This window comes from Myotis myotis, unplaced genomic scaffold (genome assembly GCF_014108235.1).
Source record: "Myotis myotis isolate mMyoMyo1 unplaced genomic scaffold, mMyoMyo1.p scaffold_m19_p_7, whole genome shotgun sequence".
NCBI lineage: Eukaryota > Metazoa > Chordata > Mammalia > Chiroptera > Vespertilionidae > Myotis > Myotis myotis.
The window spans coordinates 8,942,560-8,967,259 of record NW_023416379.1 but is presented as its reverse complement, the minus strand read 5'-3'; the positions used below and the strand labels follow the sequence as shown (position 1 = coordinate 8,967,259).

General features: G+C 38.7%; 1 protein-coding gene across 2 annotated transcripts in view; it reads left to right on the top strand.

Annotated features, from left to right (window-relative positions):
• The window catches only part of ARMT1 (acidic residue methyltransferase 1), a 100,850-nt gene that overhangs the window by 4,881 nt on the left and 71,269 nt on the right, over positions 1-24,700 (top strand). The window contains exons 4-5 of one of the 2 annotated variants that reach the window (XM_036317349.1): positions 1,905-2,070; positions 5,059-6,914. In XM_036317349.1, coding sequence (XP_036173242.1) covers positions 1,905-2,070; positions 5,059-5,826 — 934 coding nt within the window. In that variant the 3' untranslated portion in view covers positions 5,827-6,914. Of the gene's footprint in view, positions 1-1,904; positions 2,071-5,058; positions 6,915-24,700 lie in introns of those variants that run through there. The other variant, XM_036317348.1, reaches the window with a different exon arrangement.

The window sequence follows — 24,700 nt, the reverse complement described above, 5'->3', positions numbered from 1 at the left end:
AATGAGCATGGCTGTGTTCCAGCTAAACTTCATTTATGGGCACTGGCATTGTAATTTCATGTATCACAAAATATTCTTTCCATTGTTTCCAACCATTCAAAAATGTAAAACCATTCTTAGCTTGCAGGTCAGGCACAACAGGTGGGGGCTAGATTGGGTCTGCAGGCTGTCATTTGCTGACCCCAGCACTGGAGCCTATGTATCCAGCCAGTTTTTATTTTTTAAGTCGCCTGGAGAGAAGGATTTATTTCAGCAGTGCTGCCATTGCTAAAAGCACCTTTTCATTCTTTGGAATTTCTTTCAGAGCCAGTTTACAAGCCTCAAAATGAATATGTCTCATTATTTTTTAGTCACTCCTCATTTTTGACCAAAAATGTTTTACTCCATTTGATTTGATTCTACTGACAATGCTCTGAGTGACGTTTGGCTGTCTCCAAAAAGAAATTAACTCCAAAGGGTGAAGATAAGCGATCACCGACAGGACGGTTAGCCATGTGCCTCAGGTTCTGAAGAATATTCCGAAAGTGCTTTGAGCAGTGGCAGCATCTTTGGAATAAGGGTGCACTCCCAAGCTGGCTGGTGCTGGAAGGAGCCAGCACTCATTTGGATTATACAGCCTGGTAATGTTTTTGTTTTTGTTTTTCAAATATATTTTATTGATTTTTTACAGAGAGGAAAGGAGAGGGATAGCGAGTTAGAAACATCGATCAGCTGCCTCCTGCACACTCCCCACTGGTCATGTGCCCGCAACCAAGGTACATGCCCCTGACCGGAATCAAACCTGGGACCCCCCAGTCCGCAGGCTGACGCTCTGTCCACTGAGCCAAACCGGTCAGGGCAAGTCTGGTATGTTTTTGTTTTTAAATCAATCCCATAACTGAGTCATTGTTTTCACCCTAAGGTAGCTACATGAGTAGATCTAAATGTACCCTAATTTAGAAGATCAGATCATCTGAACGGTCTTCACAGTTGATTCTGTTTAGGCCGTTCAGTTAGTATTTATACCTTCTTAGTTATGCTTTTGTAGGGCAATATTAATATCATTTGATCTCATTGGACAGCATGTGAATATAGCACATCATGGCACATATATCACCATTGGTTACAGTCAACTTGGGAGTAAAAGTTACCAAAAAAAAAACAACAAACTAAAAATCTACACATAAATGATCAAAATATGTCAATATCATAAAACTTACATTAGTATGATCTGATTTATCTCAGGTAGTCATTGTGTTCCCATAATGCTTCTATGTTTGAATCTTAGTGTTTACTACATTATATTCGGATATTCTGTTTCTATCCATATACTTGTTATTTGGAATCCAGCCACTTGAGCACCCAAAAAATGTTTGTTAAACTGAAGCAGTTGTCTTAAAAAATTTTATTTCTCTTTCTCCATTTGCCCTGGAAACGAGGTAAATAATTATGAATATGGTCACTAATTATTTAATACTTCCAGGGCACTTTTGGCAGTTAATTAAAATGAGTTTGGGGGATTTTGTGTACTTCGATTATCATTTTTGTGTAACTTGACCTATGTTATATATAGTGTGTTACCTGTCATTTAAAAAAAAAATATATATATATATATTATTGATTTCAGAGAGGAAGGGAGAGGGAGAGAGAGAATCATCGATCGGTTGCCTCCTGTACCCCCTATCCCCCCACCGGGGATCGAGCCTGCAACCTGGGCATGTGCCCTGACCGGGAATTGAACCTGAGACTTTCTGGTGTGTGGGACGACACTCAACCACTGAGCCACTCCGGCTGGACAGTTACCTGTCATTTTTGAGACCAAGTGCTACTATTCTCTTTCCTTTAAAGAATGCAATTACTCAAACATATGGGAAAAAGATGCAGAGTTATATAAATGTTTCACTTATGTTTTTCTCTCACTTTAGTCCACCAATTGATGACTTTGATGTATTTAAAGAATCGAAAGAACAAAACTTCTTCGAGTCACAGGAATCCATCATGGCTTTATGTATTCACCTGCGAGAGCTGATGCAAATAATTGAGCACCTGGATGAAAATCAGTTGAAAGATGAGTTTTTTAAACTTCTTCAGGTAAATGTGATCATTCATCTCCTGAGTATATTTGTTGAGTTAAATAGTTAAAAAACAGACTGGTACACATTTAACAACAAAGCCCGGATATACATTGTCGTTTTAGTTATCATTGATCATTTATCATTTTAGTAGTAGTGTTATTCAAGAGATGACAATCCATTTTAGCTCTGAAAATGGGTTTTGCAATCTCTTCTACTGAACCTGCGGGTGAGTTCGTGGCTTCATAGGTTCTGTCATTCTTGAGAGAATACTTCACAGTCCTTTGGTTGGCCCAGCCTGACTTGGGCTTCAGTGTCTGCTTTGTCGCTTATATGTGATTGGACCTGAGCAAGTTACTTAATTTCTCTGACCTGTAGTTTCTGTGTCTGTTCAATGACGGTGGTATTGAACACCTCATAATTTGATGTGAGAAACTGGATTCATTCACGTGAGTACTGCGCAGAGTCTGGAACACAGAATGTGCTGTTGTCATCATCAGGTAGAAACTGTCCTATTTAATACAGTCTCATTACACTTCTTCATCAAGCTTGTATAAGTTTAGTTTTAAATTCTCATTCAAGACATCCTTACATTTATATACTAGGTTCGGAGCGGTTTGAAAATGTGCAGTTGTACGCAGTAGTTCCCCAGCCCTGACTGCCTAGGAAAAGTTAGAAGCATTTCCAGAAGGAGATGTCAGAAAATGTTATGAAGAGAAATAACGCAGGGAAGGGGCCCGGGAGTGTTGGGGGTGGGAGGCCATATTGAGTCAGGAAGGACCTGCTGAGACCGTGCCCTGGGGGAAGCCTGAAGCGGGTGAAGCAGCAGATCACAGGCCTGTCTGGTGTGAGAACCGAGAGGGGATTCTGTTGGAAATGAGAGAGGTAAGAGGAGGGGCCGGAAGGGCCACAGAAGGCAGGTTTGATTCCTAGAATGAAATGGGAAGGTATTAGAGGGTTTGGATCAGAGGAGTAACAGTAAATGACTTATTTCAAGGATTACTTCTGAAAACAGACCAAAGGGGCTCAGGGTAGAACCTGGGAGATCTGTTATGAAAATGACTCAGGTCCAAGTTGGTAGCATCAGAGGTGTTAAATCTCTCAAGATTCTGAATATACTTGGAAAGTAGAGGCCCCAGACAGGTTGTGGGACGTGGAACTTGTAGGGCAAGTGGAGCAAGCTGAGTGGTGAAGAGGGAAAGGTCAGGGTATTGTTAACTAGTAAACCCAATTATCTTGTCTCCTCTGAACTATCCTTTATGTTTAGCTTAGAATTAAGAGAAGAAAAGCAGCACATTACTCATTATCCACAGCTCGGTCATTCTTTCACAGCCTTTGTATATAATACGTTTTTCGTCCCATGAGTATAATAAGTTGTGAGAAGAACGAGTACCAATCTGTTTTCTGTCACCTGCTTCTGCTGCTACCCAAAATTGCTGCTCTGCTCCCCAGTAAAGGAGCCAAAACTGCCCCCTCACTGTTTGTGAGCACCAGCAGGTTAACTTCCTGCAAGGAGCTCCCAGCTGTTTTAGTCTGTGGGAATATTGACCTGTTCTTAAAACCATAAAACTCCACCCCTGCCCACACAAACATTGCAGTGTCTACTCTATCAGACATTGTTCTCAATGGCAGGCATGTAATGGTGAGAAAACAGACCAATCCTTGCTGGCATAGAACTTGTAGTCTTGAGGGAATATAGGCAAACAAATAAGGGCACAAATCAATATAGACTTAATCACAGACTGGGAATATGCAGGAGGCCAGCAGAGACCCTGACCTCAGCTGGGGCGGGCCCCCATCTGCACCAGTGCATGTTTCTTTATCAGAGTTGGACTTATACCTAAAAAAATGTGTGTGTGTAGGTGTGTGTGTGTATACATTTAATCCTTTAAAAATAGTATTCTTGGTTGGAACATGCATTTTCCTCTTATTTTGAATCATATAAAAGTAGAATCTGTTTTGGCTACTATTTATTGAGTACTTCTATATGCTAGTTATTGGATACATTACTTACACTCGTTATGTCAATTCTTGCAATAACTCTATGAGGTAAATACTATTTTTATCTCATTTTTCAGTTGCATAACCTGAGCCTTGGGGTCTGTACTTACCAGTGGTTGTTAATTGGAAATGCAGGGACCTGAGCTCAGGCTGCCTGCTTCCAGAGCCTGCACTCCTACACACGTACTTTTAGTTACAGCTTTAGAAGGAAGGTTATAGGCCATTTCCCACAAAATAAGCTTGAATATTGTTTCAGTTTAAAGTAGAATAATAGATTATTAGAGTTGGAAGGGTCTTTAGACTAGACATCACCTTGTCCAATTTCTTTATTTTACAAGTGAGAGAACTAAATCCTAGGGAGACTGGATTTACTCAAAGAAATTGAGCAGGTTTTTTGGGGGTTAGGGGTGGGGCTGGGAGGAAAAAAGTCACTTATTTTTCTCTTGACACTGAATTATAAAGTAAACTTTGTGGCTTCTTTTTGGATCTTGTTCTTGTATCTGCAAGAAGTAAAAAATTTCATTCTGATTAAATGATATGGGTCATTAAAATCATTCAAACCAGTTTTTAAAATTTCACTACATACTAACCAATTAAAAGTTTCAGTGTTTTACCTTTTCTTAAAAAATAATGTGTTTGTTTATGATTTTATAGAGGGAGGAAGGGAAAGGGAGAGAGAGGGAAACATCAATGTGAGAGAGAAACATTGATCACCTGCCTCATGCACACCCCCTACTGGAATCAATCCTGCAACCCAGGCATGTGCCCTGACCGGGAATCAAACCTGAGACCTTTTGGTGCATGGGATGATGCTCAACCAATTTAGCCACAAGGGCCAGGGCTGTTTTACCTTTCTATACAACATCATGCAAAGTGGATTTGATGGACGTTTTGTAGAAATGAATTTTATGAATACTTTTAGCAACCCTTTCCCCGACATCCTGCGTGTTAGTTTTTCTTGGTTATTCAGAAGAAGGGTAAATGTTTTGTACTTTTTCTTTTTCAGATTTCACTGTGGGGAAATAAGTGTGATCTGTCTCTATCAGGTGGGGAATCCAGTTCTCAGAAGACCAATGTAATACATTCTTTGGAAGACCTAAAGCCTTTCATTTTAGTGAATGACATGGAACATCTTTGGTCATTGCTTAGCAATCGCAAGAAAACAAGAGAAAAAGCATCTATTGTTAGAGTGGATATTGTTCTGGATAATTCTGGGTTCGAACTTGTTACAGATTTAATATTAGTCGACTTCTTGTTGTCTTCTAATTTAGCTACCGAGATCCATTTTTATGGAAAAATGATTCCATGGTTTGTTTCTGATACTACTATACATGATTTTAATTGGCTGATTGAACAAGTAAAATATTCTGATCATAAGTGGGTATCTGAGTGTGGGGCCAACTGGGAAAACTATGTGAAGACGGGTAGGTGGGTTTACCATGATCATATATTTTGGACACTGCCTCATGAATTCTGTGCAATGTCTCAGGTTGCTCCTGACTTATATGCTGAACTACAAAAGGCACATTTAATTTTATTCAAGGGTGATTTGAATTACAGGAAGTTGACGGGTGACAGAAAATGGGAGTTTACTGTTCCGTTCCACCAGGCTTTGAACGGCTTCCATCCCGCCCCGCTCTGCAGCATCCGCACGTTGAAAGCGGAGATTCAGGTTGGTCTGCAGCCTGGGCAAGGTGAACAGCTCACGGCCTCTGAGCCCAACTGGCTGACCGCTGGGAAATATGGAGTATTTCAGTTTGATGGTCCACTTTGACTTGGTTTCTGAACTCTGACCTGTGTAGAAGGATCTGACAGCCAGCAGTCATCCTCAGAAAAGCAGTGTGTGAATTTAGTCACATGACTGCTTTGCTTTAGCTCTGAGCAGCTGGGCTTCTTGGGGCTCAGTTATATACTCTGGATGCCTTTTTCTTTGAACATTTTGCCCCATACATTGTTTGGGGATAGATGGGTTAAGCTAGTCACAGGTCTTTGCATTTATGATGGAATCTTAGTGACTTATTTCAAGTTACATGCATAATTTCAAATGGTTTTCATGAGCTTATTTTTAATTGGGCAGGAAGCAATATAAGGGAATAAATAAACTTTTTACAGAAAATACTCTCCTGCATGGTATTTAATACCCTAGGAAGCATGGGATTTTATTTAACTTGATTTGGGCTCTAGAAATAAGGGCTCTGTAAAAATACACATCTTAAATATGCTCTATAAAGAGGGGCATTTCTTACAACTGTGATATTTGAACACATGAAAGTAAAACTTACCTCATAATTTTAGTATACTTTTGTTCTTAAGTTTTATTTAATTTCAATTGCCTGTTTCATTTGCCTACATTTGGATTTTGATTGACCTTTGGAATTGTAGGGAGCACAGAATTGAACAGAATGAAATAAATATTTGAAGAAAAATGTAATATCTTTTACATTCTATTTGTGGTCAACTGAAATACAGTATTTTAAATGAACAGATTTTTAGATTGCTTGGCAGTTTTAAAATATGCTTTAGATAGAAAAGATTCTTGTGCATTGAATTTGGAGTACTACCAATGAGTTGAATCTTTTTTATATTCTTACATATTTATTGGTGATCACCAGTATTAAAAACAATATGTTTCAGGTCAGTTTGTTTTGAAACTGAAATTGGAAATAAACCTAGAAATGTTTTCTTGCACTAGAATAATAAAATGAATTGTACTGAGAGTCACATTGGTTTTATTTTCTAGTGGGGAAAGTCAAGAAGGGGAGATTTAAAATGAGGTGTATATAATGAAGAAACTCGTACTGTATACTATAGATATTGCCAAAGCAGTACTTAAATTGTATCATTAAATGAAATTATATTGTATGCCTTTAAGTGTTTAACATTTGTTTGTAAAATCTATATATATAAAAGGATAAGTATCCATCCATCCGACTGGTAGCTATGATGCACAATGACCACCAGAGGGCAGATGCTCAACGCAGAAGCTGCCATGATGTGCACTGGCCATTTAAAAATAAATGGCACCACGGACCTGGCACCGACAAACCAACACTCGGCTTTCCCCAAGTGGGACACGGGCCCCACCACCACCCTGGAGCGACACCCCACCAAATCACAGCCAACGCTGCCAAGACCCCATGGCGCAAAATGCAGCCCACAGCCCAGCCTGGAAACGGTGGCTGTGGCCGGGTAATGACGTCACAGAGCAATGCCCGGCTTCCTCTCCCTAGTGACTGGCAACCTTGGAGTTTCCTCAGCCCAGGAACATGACTTGCTTTATAGCCAGGTGCAAACATTTTACAGTTTAACCAAATGTTTGTGTAGCATTTTCCTATGCCTCATCTCATTTGATCCTCACAGAAGTCCTGGAGTAGGTAGATAGGAGACTCGGTAGAATCCTGTTTTCTTTTCATTAGCAAGACATGAATAGCAATATTAAAATATTTCTTCTAATTAATTTCCTTTCAATGTGCACAAGTCTGTGCACTGGGACACTAGTGTTTATATAAAGCTGCATATTTTGAATTTACTCTTTCCTTATCTACATATGTTCCTGTTACAAACATTAAGTTACTTAAATACTGAGCATATTAGAATTATTTGCTGACACTTGACATAAGTTAGAACACAATTGAACATTTGTGTCATCTTTACAGTCACAGTGTGACCTATGGTATAATATATTACATTTTCCAAAGCACTGGATGTTTTATATTTTTACCATGTTTTATCAACATGAAATTAGGATGTCTGAGGAAGTAGTTCACCCCTCCTACAAGAAAGAGAACAAGGAAGCAGGAAAGGTACCCTCTGGAAGAGGAAGTCAAGGTTACAATTAAACAAATGCTTAGCAGAAAAAAGCCCTCCTATAGTTTCACTAGTTGATTTTTTAACCAATTTTTTTTGAGATGTGATTTACATACATGATTCATCCATTTAAGTGGATAGCATTTTAGTATATTCACAGGGTTGTGCATCCATTACCAAAATCTAATTTCAGAACATTTGCATCACCCCTGAAAGGAACCGTGTACCCACTGACAGTCATTCCCCACTCCCCTCAGCACTTGGCAGCCAGTAGTCTACTTTCTGTCTGTGGATTTGCCTATGCAGATATGGACCATAAAATATGTGGCCTTTTGGTGACTGTACCTACGCCAAACATACAGGCCTTGGTGGGGTGTTGCTCCAGGGTGGTGTCGGGCCTGTGTCCCACTTGGGGGAAACCGGGTGTTGGTTTGGCCTATTTCTTTCCAAGGTTCATGCGATGCAGTGCGTGCCAGTACGTCATTCTCCTTTATTGCTGAATCATACTCCATTGTATGGATATACCACATGGATAATCTGTATTTGCCCATTCATTGGTGGACGGACATTTGGTTTTCCACTTTTTTTGAGAATAATGCTATTATGAACATGTACACTTTTTTTTTTTTAGTACAGTTTTCAGTTCTCTTGGGAGAAAGTACTAGATCATATGGCAGCTGAGTTTTAATGGTTTGAGGAACTGCCAAACTGTTCAAAAGTGTTTACAACATTTTACATTTCTACCAGCAATGTATGAGGGCTCCGATTTCTCCACATTCTTGTCAGCACTTGTTATTGTCTGTGTTTTTTATTTTAGCCCTGCTGCTGGGTATGAAGTGGTATCGCATTGTGGTTTTAATTTGTATATCCCTAATGAGAAATGATATGCATATTTTCATGTGCTTATTGGTGATTTGTATGTCTTGGAGAAATGCTTTTAATTCCTTTGTCCACTTAAAATTAGATTTTATTATTGAGTTGTAAGAGTTGGTTCTGCATACAAGTCTCATCAGATAATAATTTGCAAATGTTTTCTCCCATTCTGTAGTTTTGTCTTTTTACTTTCTTCATGGTATCATTTGCAACACAAAACTTTTAGATTTTGATGAAGTTTTATCTGTTTTTTCTTTTGTTGCAAAACATTGGCTTTTAAACTGCTTCTTAACATCCTTAAGAGCCACTGAAGTGAGGGACCAAGGTACCCAGTGTACAGGGCTGCCTACAGCCCTTTCCCGCTCCCATACTTGTTTCCATTCCAGCAAATTTGGCCTGTAGATTTGGCGTAGGCAGAGTAGCATGATGGGGAAAGCTGAGGCTTTGGGGGCAGGTTTCCCAAAATGGCATCTGCGATTGTTTCAACTGCTGATACCATACTTGGTTAAGTATGAAGTAACTCCTGGATAAAGCAACTCATGAATTTTATGCAATGTTTTTTATCAAGACATAGATTCAATATCAGGTGTATTATGATGGAAATGTAGATGAAGGGCAGGTAAATCAATGGGGGCTGGTGGTTTTTTCTCCTTTTTGATAGAACAGCAATGGACAAAATTTGTAGGGATAATTAATTAATTAATCTATTTTTAAATTTAAATTTCCCCCCATTGATCGATCCCACCCCACAGGACACACCCCCCTTACTGTCTGTGTCCATTGGTTATACTTATATGCATGCATATAGGTCCTTTGGTGGATCTCTTACCCCTCCCCCCCCGCCACCCTTCCCTGCCTTCCCTCTGAGGTTTGATGGTCTGTTGGATGCTTCTTTGTCTCTGGATCTATTTTTGTTCATCAGTTTATGTTGTTCATTGTATTCCACAAATGACTGAGATCATGTGATACTTATCTTTCTCTGACTGGCTTATTTTTTATTTCACTTAGCATAATGCTCTATAGGTCCATCCATGCTGTTGCAAATGGTAAGAGTTTTCCTTTTTTACAGCAGCATAGTATTCCACCGTGTAGATGTACTACAGTTTTCTAATCCACTCATCTGCTGATGGGCACTTAGGCTGTTTCCAAACCTTAGCTATTGTAAATTGTGCTGCTATGAACATAACGGTGCATACATCCTTTCTGATTGGTGTTTCTGATTTCTTGGGATATTTTCCTAGAAATGGGATCACTGGGTCTAATAGGAGTTCCATTTTTAATTTTTTTAAAAATATATATTTTATTGATTTTTTACAAAGAGGAAGGAAGAGGGATAGAGAGTTAGAAACATCAATGAGAGAGAAACATCGATCAGTTGCCTCCTGCACACCCTCCACTGGGATGTGCCCACAACCAAGGTACATGCCCTTGACCAGAATCGAACCTGGGACCCTTCAGTCCGCAGGCCGACACTCTATCCACTGAGCCAAACCAATCAGGACCATTTTTAATTTTTTGAGGAAACTCCATACTGTTCTCCACAGTGGCTGCACCTGTCTGCATTCCCACCAGCAGTGCACGAGGGTTCCTTTTTCTCCGCATCCTCGCCAGCACTTTGTCGTTTGTTGATTTGTTGATGATAGCCGTTCTGACAGGTGTGAGATGGTACCTCATGGTCATTTTGATGTGCATCTCTCAGATGATTAGTGACTTTGAACATGTTTTCATATGTCCCTTGGCCTTCTGTATGTCCACTTTTGAAAAGTGTCTAGTTAGGTCCTTTGCCCATTTTTTTCATTGGATTTTTTATCTTCCTTTTGTTAAGTTGTATGAGTTCCTTATACATTTTGGAGATTAGGCCCTTATCAGATATAACATTGGCAAATATGTTTTCCCATGTATGTAGTGGGCTCTCTTGTTTTTTTTTGTTGTTGCTGTTGATGGTTTCTTTTGCTGTGTAGAAGCTTTTTATTTTGGTGTAGTCCCATTTATTTTCTCCTTACTTTCCATTATCCTAGGAACTGTATCGGTAAAGATATTGCCATGACATATGTCTAATATTTTGCTGCCTATGGATTCTTTTAAGATTTTTATGGTTTCCCATCTTATGTTTAAGTCCTTTATCCATTTTTAAAAAATATATTTTATTGATTTTTTACAGAGAGGAAGAGAGAGAGAGAGTCAGAAACATCGATGAGAGAGAAACATCGATCAGCTGCCTCCTACACACCCCCCACTGGAGATGTGCCCGCAACCAAGGTACATGCCCTTGACGGGAATCGAACCTGGGACCTTTCAGTCCACAGGCCGACACTCTATCCACTGAGCCAAACCGGTTAGGGCAGTCCTTTATCCATTTTGAGTTTATTTTTGTGTATGGTGTAAATTGGTGGTCAAGTTTGTTTTTTTTTTTTTTTTTTTTGCATGTATCTGTCCAATTTTCCCAACACCATTTATTGAAGAGACTATCTTGACTCCATTGTATGCTTTTCCCTCCTTTGTCAAATATTAATTGAGCATAATGGCTAGGGTCGATTTCTGGGTTCTCCGTTCTATTCTACTGGTCTATATGTCTGTTCTTGTGCCAGTACCAGGCAGTTTTGAAAACAGTGGCTTTGTAATATAGCTTAATATCTGAAAAAAAACCCAAACAACTGGGGGCAATATTTTGTGTTTGATAAAACACAATAATGCTTTTGAACCTTTATAAAACCAGAACCCCTGTTCAACCTCAAGGTCATGTTTCCAGCAAAGATCCTTCACAAAAGGCAATTTCAACGCTGTCCAAACCCTTTACTTACATTTTCTGAAAATTATAGAGTGGATTGAAAACAATGCAGAGTTGGATTAATTAAAATTCCCCCTCCCACTCATTTTCCTAACAGCTCTCTCTGCCCTGAATCCCCCTGAGCCTTGTTGGGTGCTTCTGCCTCCACAAAGCTTTTCTCTATTCTAGCTCCTTTCTTTCTTCTTCTTTTAAAAAATATATTTTTATTTATTTTAAAGAGGAAGGGAGATAGAGATGGAAACATCAGTGATGAGAAAGAATCATTGATTGGTTGCTTCCTGCATGCCCCACACTGGAGATTGAGCCTGCAACTTGGGCATGTGTCCTGAGTCAAACCATTACCTCCTGGTTCATAGGTCAACACTCAAACCCTGAGCCATGCTGGCCGGGCTACTCCCTCCTTTTTTGCTGGACTAGGGTTGAGGGTCAGGGACACTGAACACTTCTACACATGCTTGTCTTATTACCTAGATAAAATGCTAATGTCATGTCTGACACAGTAAACAATAAGTGACATCGTGAAATTGTAGAAAATGAATAAAGCAGAGGGGAAAACAAGAACATAATCCGACTACCTCCAAATGTTCCTGTTAAGATTTTGATATATGTATTTCTAAGTTTTTCTTCATTTGTAGACATATTTTTTACATTTCTAAGATAAGAAAGCAGGATCATACTGTTTAACATTTTTTTTTTTTAATTCTGAAGTATGTTTTAACTCCTAAAGTTTTGTCTGGTTGGTTTGTTTTTATTATTGCTGTCATTTTACTTTTATAACTTTTTCCTAGTTTAGTGAACTAATAAGTGTTTGTGTTAGACTCATAGCCCCAAATTCTCACTGTTGAACTAGTTTCGGAACTAATTAGCAATTAGTTCCTGCTGAGGGGATAAAGTGTTTTGTTTGGTTTTGTTTTTTTTTCTTGGATAGCAGGATGACCTGGGGCTCAGTAATGGTCCAAGACTCATAAATCCTTGTTTCCTGTTAACTGTGTGCCGTAAGTCACATTCTCACCATTTTACTGGAAAAGGAGAAGTTATTTCTGGTCAAATTGAACTACATTCAATGTCAAATCTGGATTTCCCTAGGGAAACACGAGTCCTGCTGAAAGATAGCAGCGTTCTGGCATCCTCTAGTGGCCACCTGGATATTCCCTAACCGCATCTTCCCCTTCCTTTGTAAACTAAAGGCAGGAGTTACTGTTGCATGTGGAGCATCAGTTAGGATATGCTGACCACCCCCCACCCCCACCCGTGAGAGACCGCCACTCACGTTGTCTCCTGCCTTCCTGTGTTTCTGTGGTGGGTCACATTTCCCCCTTCCAGTGTATTTAATGTTCACCCCATTTTCAGATCTTTTAGAAAGTAGAAGGAAGATTGGTTCTTACCAAAGACACTTCCAATATTGATTCTCATTAGCCATGCATTTTTTGGGGCAGCCTCTGACGACAGTGTCTTCAGGAATTTGTCCCCCCCCCCCCCCTCCACCACAGAGGAGGTGCTCAATGAATGACTGATAAGTGACACATTCCAGCATTTAAAGTAACTTTTAAACTTCTGAGGTGATGCTGTTGAAATTGAAGCCTGAAGGATGAGAAGGATCTGCTAGAAAGCCTGACCAATTAGATCAGCTAGTACTGACTGAATGGATTAGGAATATAGAATTGGGAGTTTTCCATAAGTGTGTGCCTCTTTGAATACTGTTTTATTCCTTCAATATTGTGATCAGCTTCCCATTTGTTAGAAATTCTTAAAAAATGTGATTTTTAAAGTGGCTATACCATTTCATCATATAGCTAGATCATATTTTCTTTTGCTATGTCGTTTTCAAAACTTTTGCTATTATAAAAGAAACGGAAGTGAACATCTTCAGGCAACTTAGTGCCACTAAGACTTGCAAGTCTTCAGTGACTGTGAATCATTTGAAGCCACCATCCTCCTAGAAAGTGTTTGTATTAGACTTACAGCCCCAAACTATTGAGTAATTGCTTTATATGAGAAAGGGAAGTTGCTTTTTTTCCTTACTTAAAAAATTCATGCTATATACCATGCTGATGACTTTCAATTCTGCTTGAGTTCAATACAAAGTTTAGGCACAAGGGGGAGATCCGTTAGCATAATAAAGCGGCTAGATTTTTCTTCTGTACTATTTACTACAGAGATTTCAGCAAGAAAAGCTGGCTGAGTATAATTTTCATTGTTGACTGCACACATTCCTGTGGTTTCAACTTTCAAATTGTTATGCTGTAGCCAGGGTTCTGGCATCTGCCGTGGTAAAACACAGGTCAAAGACAATACAATTGTGTCCTCATGCTTTTCTTGGCTGGATTTTTTTGTATATGTACAATACAACAAAACATTACAGTGTTTTATTGTAGAAGTATATCAAAACGTGAATTTGGAAGCAAAATTAAAATTTAGGGAAAACGGAAAAAAGAAATAGCATTGTAACAATGTAGAAAAGTCACACAAGAAACTTAGTAAGAAAATAAAAATGATTTCTTTCTAGCCCAGCCAGTGTGGCTCATTGGTTGAGCATTGACCTATGAGCCAGGAGGTCATGGTTCCATTCCCAGACAGGACACATGCCTGGGTTGTGAGCTCCATACCCAGTGTGGGGCATGCAGGAGGCAGCCAATTAATGATTCTCTTTCATCATTGATGTTTCTGTTTCTCCCTCTCCCTTCCTCTCTGAAACCAATAAAAATATATACATTTTTAAAAGATTTCTTTCTATTTGCTTATAATCTGTGCTTGAAGGAAACAAGCAATGCAAACTTTGTTTCCTTATTTTGTAAATTTTAATACAGCAAATTAATTTCTACTGTGATTGAAAAAATTTAAAGGAACTAATATTCCAATTCTATTGCACATTTAAGAAGGTACAAATTGAGCTTGGTTTGTCTCCAACAGAGAGATTTGGTGTCCAAGGAGTTCAGCAGACAGAATCCAGGTGGCCTGAAGACTTGGGTGGGGAACATGTCATCTTTATTTTTATGAATATCGAATTGAAATTTAGTATTCCATTTTGAATATGGGCCACGAACCTCAGCAATATTAGCTGCACCTGTACTTTTGTCACTTGTAGAAACCATAGATCTTTTCATATGATGTCACAGTGGTTTAGCTATTTTGAAATACTATTTTATCACTGTCAAAAATTTAGATATCTTATTTGGAAAAGTTTATGGCATGAAAGCAAGTTAAGAACACCTTATTTTTCTCCGTTTCTTCCCGTTTTCCTTTACTTTTCACAAAGTTGGTGAAAGGCATGTTAGGTTTACTTTTATTTTTTATTTCTTGCAGGAAAGAGAAGACACTTTTTACTGTCTTTTCTCTTCCCATCTCACACTTCACTTAATACCGATGGGCACTTAGGCTGTTACCAAATCTTAGCTATTGTAAATTGTGCTGCTATGAACATAACGGTGCATACATCCTTTCTGATTGGTGATTCTGTTTTCTTGGGATATATTCCTAGAAGTGGTATTACTGGGTCAAATGGAAGTTGCATTTTTAATTTTTTGAGGAAACTCCATACTGTTCTCCACAGTGGCTGCACCAGTCTGCTTTCCCACCAGCAGTGCACGAGGGTTCCTTTTTCTCTGCATCCTCGCCAGCACTTGTCATTTGTTGATTTGTTGATGACAGCTATTCTGACGGTGTGAGGTGGTACCTCATTGTTGTTTGATTTGCATCTCTCGGATGATTAATGACTTGGAGCATATTTTCATATGTCTCTTGGCCTTCTATTTGTCCTCTTTTGAAAAGCAGCACAATATTAAGTGCTTTACTCATAATGTGGCATAATATCCTCATAAAAATCCTGAAAGCAAATTTTTTATTCCATTAAGTATATAAAACCACCGAGTCTGCGTGTTTTCAAATAACATAAGGCTACTCAACTAGTCAATGACAGAGCCAAAGTTTAAACTTCTATCTGCTTAACTCTAAAACTCAAGTTAAGGCTTTTATTTGAAGTTACTATGTTATTAGCATAAGTTGTAACCATGTAATTAAATTCTTTTTTAAAATGAGTAAATATACTATCAGTGGACATATGAGCCCTCAGATTAGGTGGATAGTAAGCCCTATTATGAGTTAATAAATATTTTAAAGTCTCTGTAGAAGAAAAAAACTGACCTAAATATCAATTTTATGCTTTATTTTTTCAAATATATTTTTATTGATTTCAGAGATGAAGGGAGGGAAGGAGGGAGGAGGAGAGAGAAGGAGAGAGAGAGAGAGAGAGATCAACGATAAGAGAGAATCATTGATTGGCTGCTTCCCGCATGCCCCACCCTGCGGATTGAGCCCCAAACTTGGGCGAATGCCCTGACTAGGAATCGAATCATGACCTGGTTTATAGGTCGACACCCAATCACTGAGATGACTCAACTTTATGCTTTAAAATAATTTGGAATGGAGGCGACTGAGAATATATTATTTTTCTGTATCATTATATTTCCTATCATAGGGCACATACGAATTCATGGAATTTTACAATAGTCTGAACACCACATTGAGAAAGGAAGTATTCTGCAAAACCTTTGATGTAGAGGGCTGAGCATCAGCAAACCCAGTAATGAAAGGATGCCTCTTATGTTTTATGCCACCAACCAGCTGAAAAACAGTGGGTAGTTATTTTGAAAGGAAATTATTTTTGAGGACAGATGGAAGTGATTTGACAAGAATGAACTGGCTCATTCTTCCAACCAAAAATTGTTTTTCTGTCTTGGTGCAATCTAAAATTTGTTCATATAAATGATTACCCTTCTTGCCCAATCTTTGATAGCATTACTGATAAGTCATTTAAAATTAAATGAGGCACAATTTTATATTAATCTGTAAAAGTATGCTTTAATTTTATATTTCTAGTTCTTTTCTCATCGGTTCCCAAATGGAATGTGATTTGAACGGCTGAAACCCTAATAATGGAATCTTAGAGAAGACTCATCAGTGACTGTTCATTATTGAGGTAAGTTCTTGTTCAAAGAGTTGGTAACATGGGCAAGGGATCTGAATTTCAGTTCCAGCTCTATTACTAATTAACTATGTGATTTTTAGCGAGGTGTCCAATTATTCTGCTACTTAACGTCCTTATACATAAGCGGAAACTCATTTTTAGCTCTGATCTAATTTCATGATCTAATTGTCTATGTATGTTTGTTTGTTTGTTTGCCATACACCAAGACAGGTAATCCTATTTACTCTTCTGGCACAAAAGTTGGCATTTTGCCTTTATGGAAAATTCTACTTCCTTCTTTCTACTTTGTTTATGTCATTTTTTCTTCATGGAAAACTCTAGTTTTTCTCTATATTCATCTCTGTTTAACCCATTGAAAGATTGGCTGATTTCCCTTCGTGATTCTGATGTATAAGATGATGATCCCTGCCACTTTTTGCTGATACCATTAATTTTATTTTAAAAACCATACAAAAGTACTATAGAGCAAATACATTTAAAAAAGTTATTGTTTTGAGGTAACATTTGGCCTAACCCCCCAAAATTCCCTCACGCTATATCTGTATAGTCTCCTGTGCTCCCACCCCAAACTCCAGGCACCATAGATATGTTGTTTATGCTTATAGCTTTGTCCTTTCCAAAATGTCTTAGAAATGAAATCATACAATACACATCTTTGGAGATCGGCTTCTTTCACTCAGCGTAATGCCCTTGAGATTCATCTATGTTACTGTTTGTATCAGGATTTCAAGAGACTTGGAGCCATTCGGCTGTAAAAACGAGCCATGGTTTGAGAATGTTGGGACCTAAATGTTTTTGAGCTGGAAAGAGTAATAATCAGTTTCTACAAATTCTCTGGGGAATTCATTATTTTATTTGTTTCACAATTATTTACTGAGCAACAATTAAGTCTTAGGTACTGTTTTCAGTGTTGGAGATATAGTAATGAACAAACTAAAAATCCATCCTCTAGGAGCTTATAGTCCAGTGAGGGGAAACAAACAAGTCTGAACGATTTCATTTTAGGAAGCGATGTGTCCTGGAAGGAGAGTGGAGGAGGAAGAGGCTATTTTCGAGAGCGGACAGGGAAAGCCACTGCAGCAGGTCAGATTTTATTACAGAGCCTAATACAGTACATGAAGTAGCCATGCAGCCGTCTGGGAAGTGAGAGGTCCAGCCGTAGGGAAATACGGGTGTGAAGGGCCCTGGGGTGGGCATGTGCTTGCCATGTTTCAGGAAAAAGAAGGAGGTGTAGACAGAGCGCTGGGGAGACTTGAGGGGGGTCTTGAGGACCATGGAAAGGACTTGGAGTTTTGTTTTTTTTTGTTTATTTGTGTGGTTTTTTTTTTTGCAGAGAGGAAGGGAGAAGGAGAGGAATAGAGAGTTAGGAACACCGATGAGAGAGAAACATCGATTCAGCTGCTTCCTGCACACTCCCTACTGGGAATGTGCCTGCAACCAAGATACATGCCCTTGGCCGGAATCGAACCTGGCACCCTTCAGTCCGCAGGCCGACACTCCATCCACTGAGCCAAACCGGTCAGGGCAAGGACTTGGAGCTTTTATTCCAGGTGTGATGGGCAGCCTTTCCCAGTGAGGCCTTTCCCAACCTACTAGCATTGTCAGGTACTTTTACATGGTAATTGCGGCTGATTTACCAGGGGAAATAAAGGCAGTGTGCACTCATAAACCAGTGTGCGGAGTCAATGATGAAACCTACGGACATCTGTGCCTGGGTCGGCTGAGGTGTTCGCTTCAAAAGATGATTAGCTGTGTACTTGGCTTCCTGTATCTTGCTTCTTCCTTTTCTTTCTCTTTTATTAGAGGCAGTTTTATAGACCAAGGAAATTTATGGCTAGTAATGCAAGCTTTAAAAGAGGGTATTTTAATTGAGGTCATATCAGTGAATCAGCAGAAGATAAAATCTCTTTCCAAAAATTAGACTATTTTGGTGATGTTGTTGAGAGAGGAGTAGATGAGGATCACTTTATAGGTATGTATAGGGTTGGCTCAACCTCAATTAGTAATAAAAGGTAGCCTGGTCTGAATCAAGAAAGCCACTGCAGTGTTTTTGAAGACTTTTGTGAAAACCTCAGCGGGCAGTTAGAATCAGTCCCAAGAAGCCAAAGCAGTGCCTGAGGAACAGCCTTCGCTCTCAACTTCCACAGACTTTTTTTAAAATTTTTTTAAACAAGGATTATTTGTTGCTTTTTGAAAGAAAGCTGGCATCATTTGAAAAGAAACCTAAAGCATGTCTAAAGTGGGGTTAGGAAAATCCCACACTCCCCCACCCAAAGCCATAAGATTTTCCAAAATAATAAGGACATTTAAAAGATCCAGAAGAAGCTGGGTGTTGCTTAATTTAGAAACCGCATTTGCTTTTAAAAGTTGATTTTAATGGAATGTTTGGCAAATTATCATATTTTGGGGTGGAATTTTTAACATTGGTCCTTCAAAAACTTCAACTTGTGAGAGCAAAAAGGAACCTGAAGAAAAAAAAGCCTTTATTTTTCAGCTCTGTCTTAGAGTAGTGCTGCCTGGGCACACCGTGACCTCGGGGGCCCCTGGGCCTCTGCTCTTGAACACTCTAGCCCAGCCGTGGGCAAACTACGGCCTGCGGGCCGGATTCGGCCCGTTTGAAACGAATAAAACTAAAAAAAAAAGACCGTACCCTTTTATGTAATGATGTTTACTTTGAATTTATATTAGTTCACACAAACACTCCATCCATGCTTTTGTTCCGGCCCTCCGGTCCAGTTTAAGAACCCATTGTGGCCCTCGAGTCAAAAAGTTTGCCCACCCCTGCTCTAGCACGTCCTGTGAATGGATGAGGACTCTGAGTGAAGACGAGGTCCCTGGGGATGACTTCGTGGCCACGGGCTTGCAGGCATTGAGGGTGGAACCTTGCTCTTAAAAGATGTGAAGGCGTACTTATTAATTTAGGTGAGAAATGAAGCTGTCACAGATGGACAAAACATTAACATTGGAGGCCCATCACTTTCCCCCCCCCTAGCCTCCACTGTGCAATGGCCTCACCTGTGATTATCAAATTCTTTTTTGTATATGCGCTAATGTGTTCAGTGAAGCACAGTGCTGTCCTGGCTAGGGAAAGAGTGTCTTTATAAGGTGTTTGCATATCTCTGCTTTGGCTTAATCAAAGGAGGCCAATTGATTCCTAAGTTCTTGGAGATGAGGCAGCTCTGTTGCTTCCAGTGACCACTGCACCCTCTTTCTCACATTCTCATTTTCCAAAGGTACGGAACATGCTTTAAGAATTTGTTCTCATGTGCTGAGTAGTCAAAAAACAACAACAACAACAAACTTTTTTAGGCCTATGATCTTCCAAAGTTTTGAGTAACTTAGAATAAGAATAAACACTTTGCTTTTCAAATCCTTTTTTGCAGTATCTTGTGAGGGAATGTTCTATTCTGTGTTTGAGATATAATGCTAATAGCTAACACTTCTGTACATACTTTGTTCCAGATTCTGTACTAGGCACTTTATATGCATTAACGCATGCAAGCCTTGCAACAACCCCGGGGTTAAGAACTGTTATTACCTCTGTAATACAGATGGGGAAGTAGGCCCAAGGAGGTGGACAAATTTTCCCAGGATCACAAGGCTAGGAAATGGCAAAGCCAGGATTTCATTCCAGGCAGCCTGGCTCCAGGATCCGGCCATTTAGCCACTGTTTAAAGGCCTCCAAGTCCAGGGATAAATTCAAGGACTTCTAGTATTCTTAAAAAGAACAAGCTCTCTCACTGTAATAGTCAATATTATTTTGTATTAGTTTAAGGTGTACATCATGGTGGTTAGACAATCATGTACTTTACAAAGTGTCCCCGCTGTATTTCCAGTACCCACCTGGCACCACGGGTTGGCTTTTGACTGGGAAAAACCTGCCATCATGTATCAGTTCTAATTTTTCAGTAATATATCTACCGAAGTGATGCAGCAGTGATATTCTTTCAATATTGTAAACCTGTCTTTTAAAGATGACATTGCTTTATGATCACCACAAATATTTTTGTAAGCATCATGGCTTCATTTTCCTTCAAAGAATTTCATAATCTCTTTGATGCTTCTGAAAGTATTATGCACAATGAATTTTGACCCCTGCCTCTTTTTGCTGATACTATTAATTTTATTTTAAAAACCACACTGAAGTACTATAGGGTAAACACATTTAAAAGTTATCATTTTTTTTTTTCAAGTAACATTTGGCCTGCTTTTGAAGCATGATAAATTCTGCAAATCTTTGAACTTATTTTTACTCTTTCCTTTATTTTTTCATCACTAAAGACTTTCAGATATAGAATAAAAAATACTATGAGGCAGAAAAAATAACAAGATTTATAGATTTTTTTTTCCCCAGCATTCTGTCATGTGTGACAAATTTCCAAAACATTGTATTAGTAGGGTGTTTTGGAAAATCTATTTTTAATTCAGGTGGATAGTTTTGAACAAGAATATATAATTAAAAAACATATTATATGGTCATATACCTGAATTGATTGGAAGTACATTTGGCTTATACCATTTAATTATCACATTATTAAATATTAGTCATTTAATGGCAGTTGTCACAATGAAAATATTTGTAGAGTTAAACTTGCAACTCAAAGACACCAACCATTCTGTATAATAAACAAACAGAAGATCATACAAACTGCAATATGAATGTCAGGTTTAATCAGTGACAGGTTGCCATGGAATGCAGACGGTTTTTGTTCTTCATAGTAGTTATGTTCTATAAAGTTGCTGCTAACACTACTTTAGCAAATCCTGAACTATTGCTGCTGGGGGAGATACAGTGTTCGCCTTTGGCCACAGCATTTTCATTAACTGATCAATATAGAACCTTGTTCTGTGTGCATTTCTGTTTAAAGATACTTTAATATTTATTGTAGATTCAATAACGTTGAACTCACAGCCAGCAGCACTAAACCCAGGCCTCAGTGCAGCTTCTCTAACACACTGTTTTCTCCATGACATACATCGCAGCCTTATTATGCTTAGGAACACTGGCCAGAACTTCAGCACTAAGAATGGAGTCATTTGAAACAGTGAAATCACCCCCTCCCGCAGAAAAAGCACAAAAATGCAAAAAAAAGAAGTTGCACTTAATAGACCTTGAACCAGACCCTTGTTTACAGTAGAAACTGAAACCAGAAGGCAGAGTGTCGCCTTGTGGGACCTCAGCTGGGGACATGCATGCCGATGACTCAGATCTCTCACCACTCTGTGCATCGGCGATTGACCGAGAAAGCATTGTGAGCATTGGCCTGGGGGTTGCAATTAAATTTCAGTGAGTAGGTGAATTCACAAGTATGGAATTCACAAAGATATGTGCTGATCAGAAACCCATTTTTTTTTTTAAATTTAGAAACTTAAGTTGCTCTATTTTATTAAGTTTTATTTACTTCTTAATTACAGTTGACATTCTATGTTATATTAGTTTCAGGTGTACAGCATAGTGGTTAGACATTTATATAACTTACGAAGCGAACCCCTGATGAGTCTTGCGTTCACCTGGCACCACACATAGTCATTACCATATTAGTGACTATATTTCCTAAGCTGTACTTTACATCCCCATGACTATGTTGTAACTGCCAATTTGTACTTAATCTTTTCCCCTTTTTCATCCAACTGCTCAACGCCCCTCCCATCTGGTGACTGCCAGTTTGTTCTCTGTATCTATGAGTTTGTTTCTGTTTTGTGTGTTTATTTAGATTCCATATGCAAGTGAAATCATATGGTTTTTGTCTTTCTCTGTCTGACGTATTTCACTTAGCACAATACCCTTTATGTCCTCCCATATTGTTGCAATGATAATATTTCATTCTTTTTATGCTGAGTAATAGTCCATGGTATATGTATATAGTACCACAGCTTTTTCAGCCACTCGTCTATTGATGGGCACTTGGGTGGCTTCCATAGCTTGGCTATTATAAATAATGCTACAGTGAACATAGGGAAGCATATATCTTTTTGAATTTGGATTTCTTTGGGTAAATACCCAGAAGTAGGATTTCTAGGTCATATGGCAGTTCTATTTTTAATTTTTTGAGGAACCTCCATACTGTTTCTTATAGTGGCTGCACCAATTTTCAGTCCCACCAACAGTGCACAAAGGTTCCCTTTTCCCCACATTCTTGCCCACTTTTTCCTACTGCATAAATCCAAGCAACTGGTATATATTGAACCTTTTAGAAAAGACACTTTAGTCATATAAGTTGAAAAAAATGTCATAATAAGTGTATAAATCCCACATCTTCGAAAATCAACAAAAGTGTAATAAATATACAAAGAAATTTCAAAATAGCAAAAAGGTCTCTATTGTGAATGGTGGCCTTTGAAATGCAGTGCGCTGTGCAGGGCACCACCTGACCAATCGTATCTGTCAATCTGGACTGAGCATAGGTTGCACAGGGTAACACACCCGGCAGAGTGGATGGGTTCAGTGTTTGAGACACTCTGGCAGTGGGATAATATCAATAACCAAGAACTTGGAGGCCTCACTTGAAAGACCTTATTGCCATTTATATGGTGTGAACATGAGCAAGCTCCTTCGCTGAACTGTAGTTTTAAATTTGTAATAAGAGGATAATAATATCCACCCCAAAGAGTTGATTTGAGGAAGAAAAATAATAACCTCTGAAAATTATTTCTTAAAAAAAATGAGGTCTATGATGTTAAGATTTTTCCTCTTTTCCAATAAACAGTGGGCTTTCCTTGAAAGTTTTAGAACGGAGAAGTAATCTGATCAGGCTTAGAAAAACAATTCTTGCATGGGTTTGAAAATAGATTAGCTAGCTGTGAGGGGATGTGGAGGGGAGAGGAATCAAGGATGACCTTTAGGGCACTTGCTTCACCTCAGACTTTCCATAATCCTCCTGATTAGTGATTTCTTGGTTTTGTTTTGTTTTGAAGAGACACATGGGGAGGTGGTGGTTCTGACAGTTTGCCAGAAAGTGTTCTCTCCCCTTGGAATCGAAAAATATTAATATCGATTGTCCAGTTAATCCTTCTAAGTTTTTCCTAAAATATTAAACTATTTTAAACCTGAAAGTTTACAACTGAAAGATCACTTCGGTAAGGCTATGAAGGATGGTATTATGTACAACACATCTTTTTGACTAGTTGAGGAAATGTAGATGAAAACTTGTTGAATTTAAAGTAAAATAAAGTCCAGAAAATATATATTTTCATGGATGTTTTTCAGGAAATTAATTTTACTCAGCTAAAATATTTTTAAAGTACTTTCGATTTTTGATAAGGATTTTGCTCTTGAAAAGAACAACCTGTAATTTAACAATGAAACCCAAGGTCCTTGAGCTGGTAATTTTCCATGTAGCCAGGTATCAGTGGTTCTCTAAGCTTAATTAACCTATAGGAAAGTTATGAAATGGATCACATTTATTTTAGGTATAAAATCTATTGGAACAGTCATATGTATGGGGAAATAAAAGAAACTACACTTTAAAAGTAAGTGTCTGTAAATTTATGTAGATTTTTGGAAGTGACACTGGTAAATTGTTTTGCAACTAGCTGTGTTGTCTTATTAGAACAAATAAAGGACTGGATTTGTTCTAGGACGAATTGATAAAACTAAAATCATTGCTAAAGACTCTTTTCTTCAAGAGATCAAATAGAGATCAGCAAAACTCCTGAACCAAGTCCAAGCAAGGGTTGAGAGTGGCTCTGAGGACCCTTCAGTGCTGTGTCAGTTATGGAAGCAGTAGAGTGTGGTGGTCTATATTTCACCAAAGAATCTTCCGTTAGACAACTGAAGTCGTTGTTTGCTGTCTTTGGCAGCATTTCATTCAGTTGCTAAGGAAAATATGTCAATCAAACATAGTCGTCTAAAACCATCTGTAGACAACTAAAATGTCATAGGAGTGGTTTCAGTGACAGGTTTCTAAATATAAGTAAAAGCCCCAAAGTCGTTATCATATTGTAAGTTTTCTTATGAGAAACATGTATCCTGGCAAGACAAACAAGCAAACAAGAAAGCCCCGAAATAAAAGCCCAAGGGCCAGAAGAGAGATGGTCTTTGCTGCCTCTCCCAGCTACGCAGGAGGCATTTTTATCTGGTCTCTGATATGTTTGTGTAACACACATGTCAGCAAGCCAGCTTCATAAACATATTTCAGGATAAAATTTAACATGATAGCAGAACGAGCTGGAAATTCTGGTTTCAGCTGGATATGC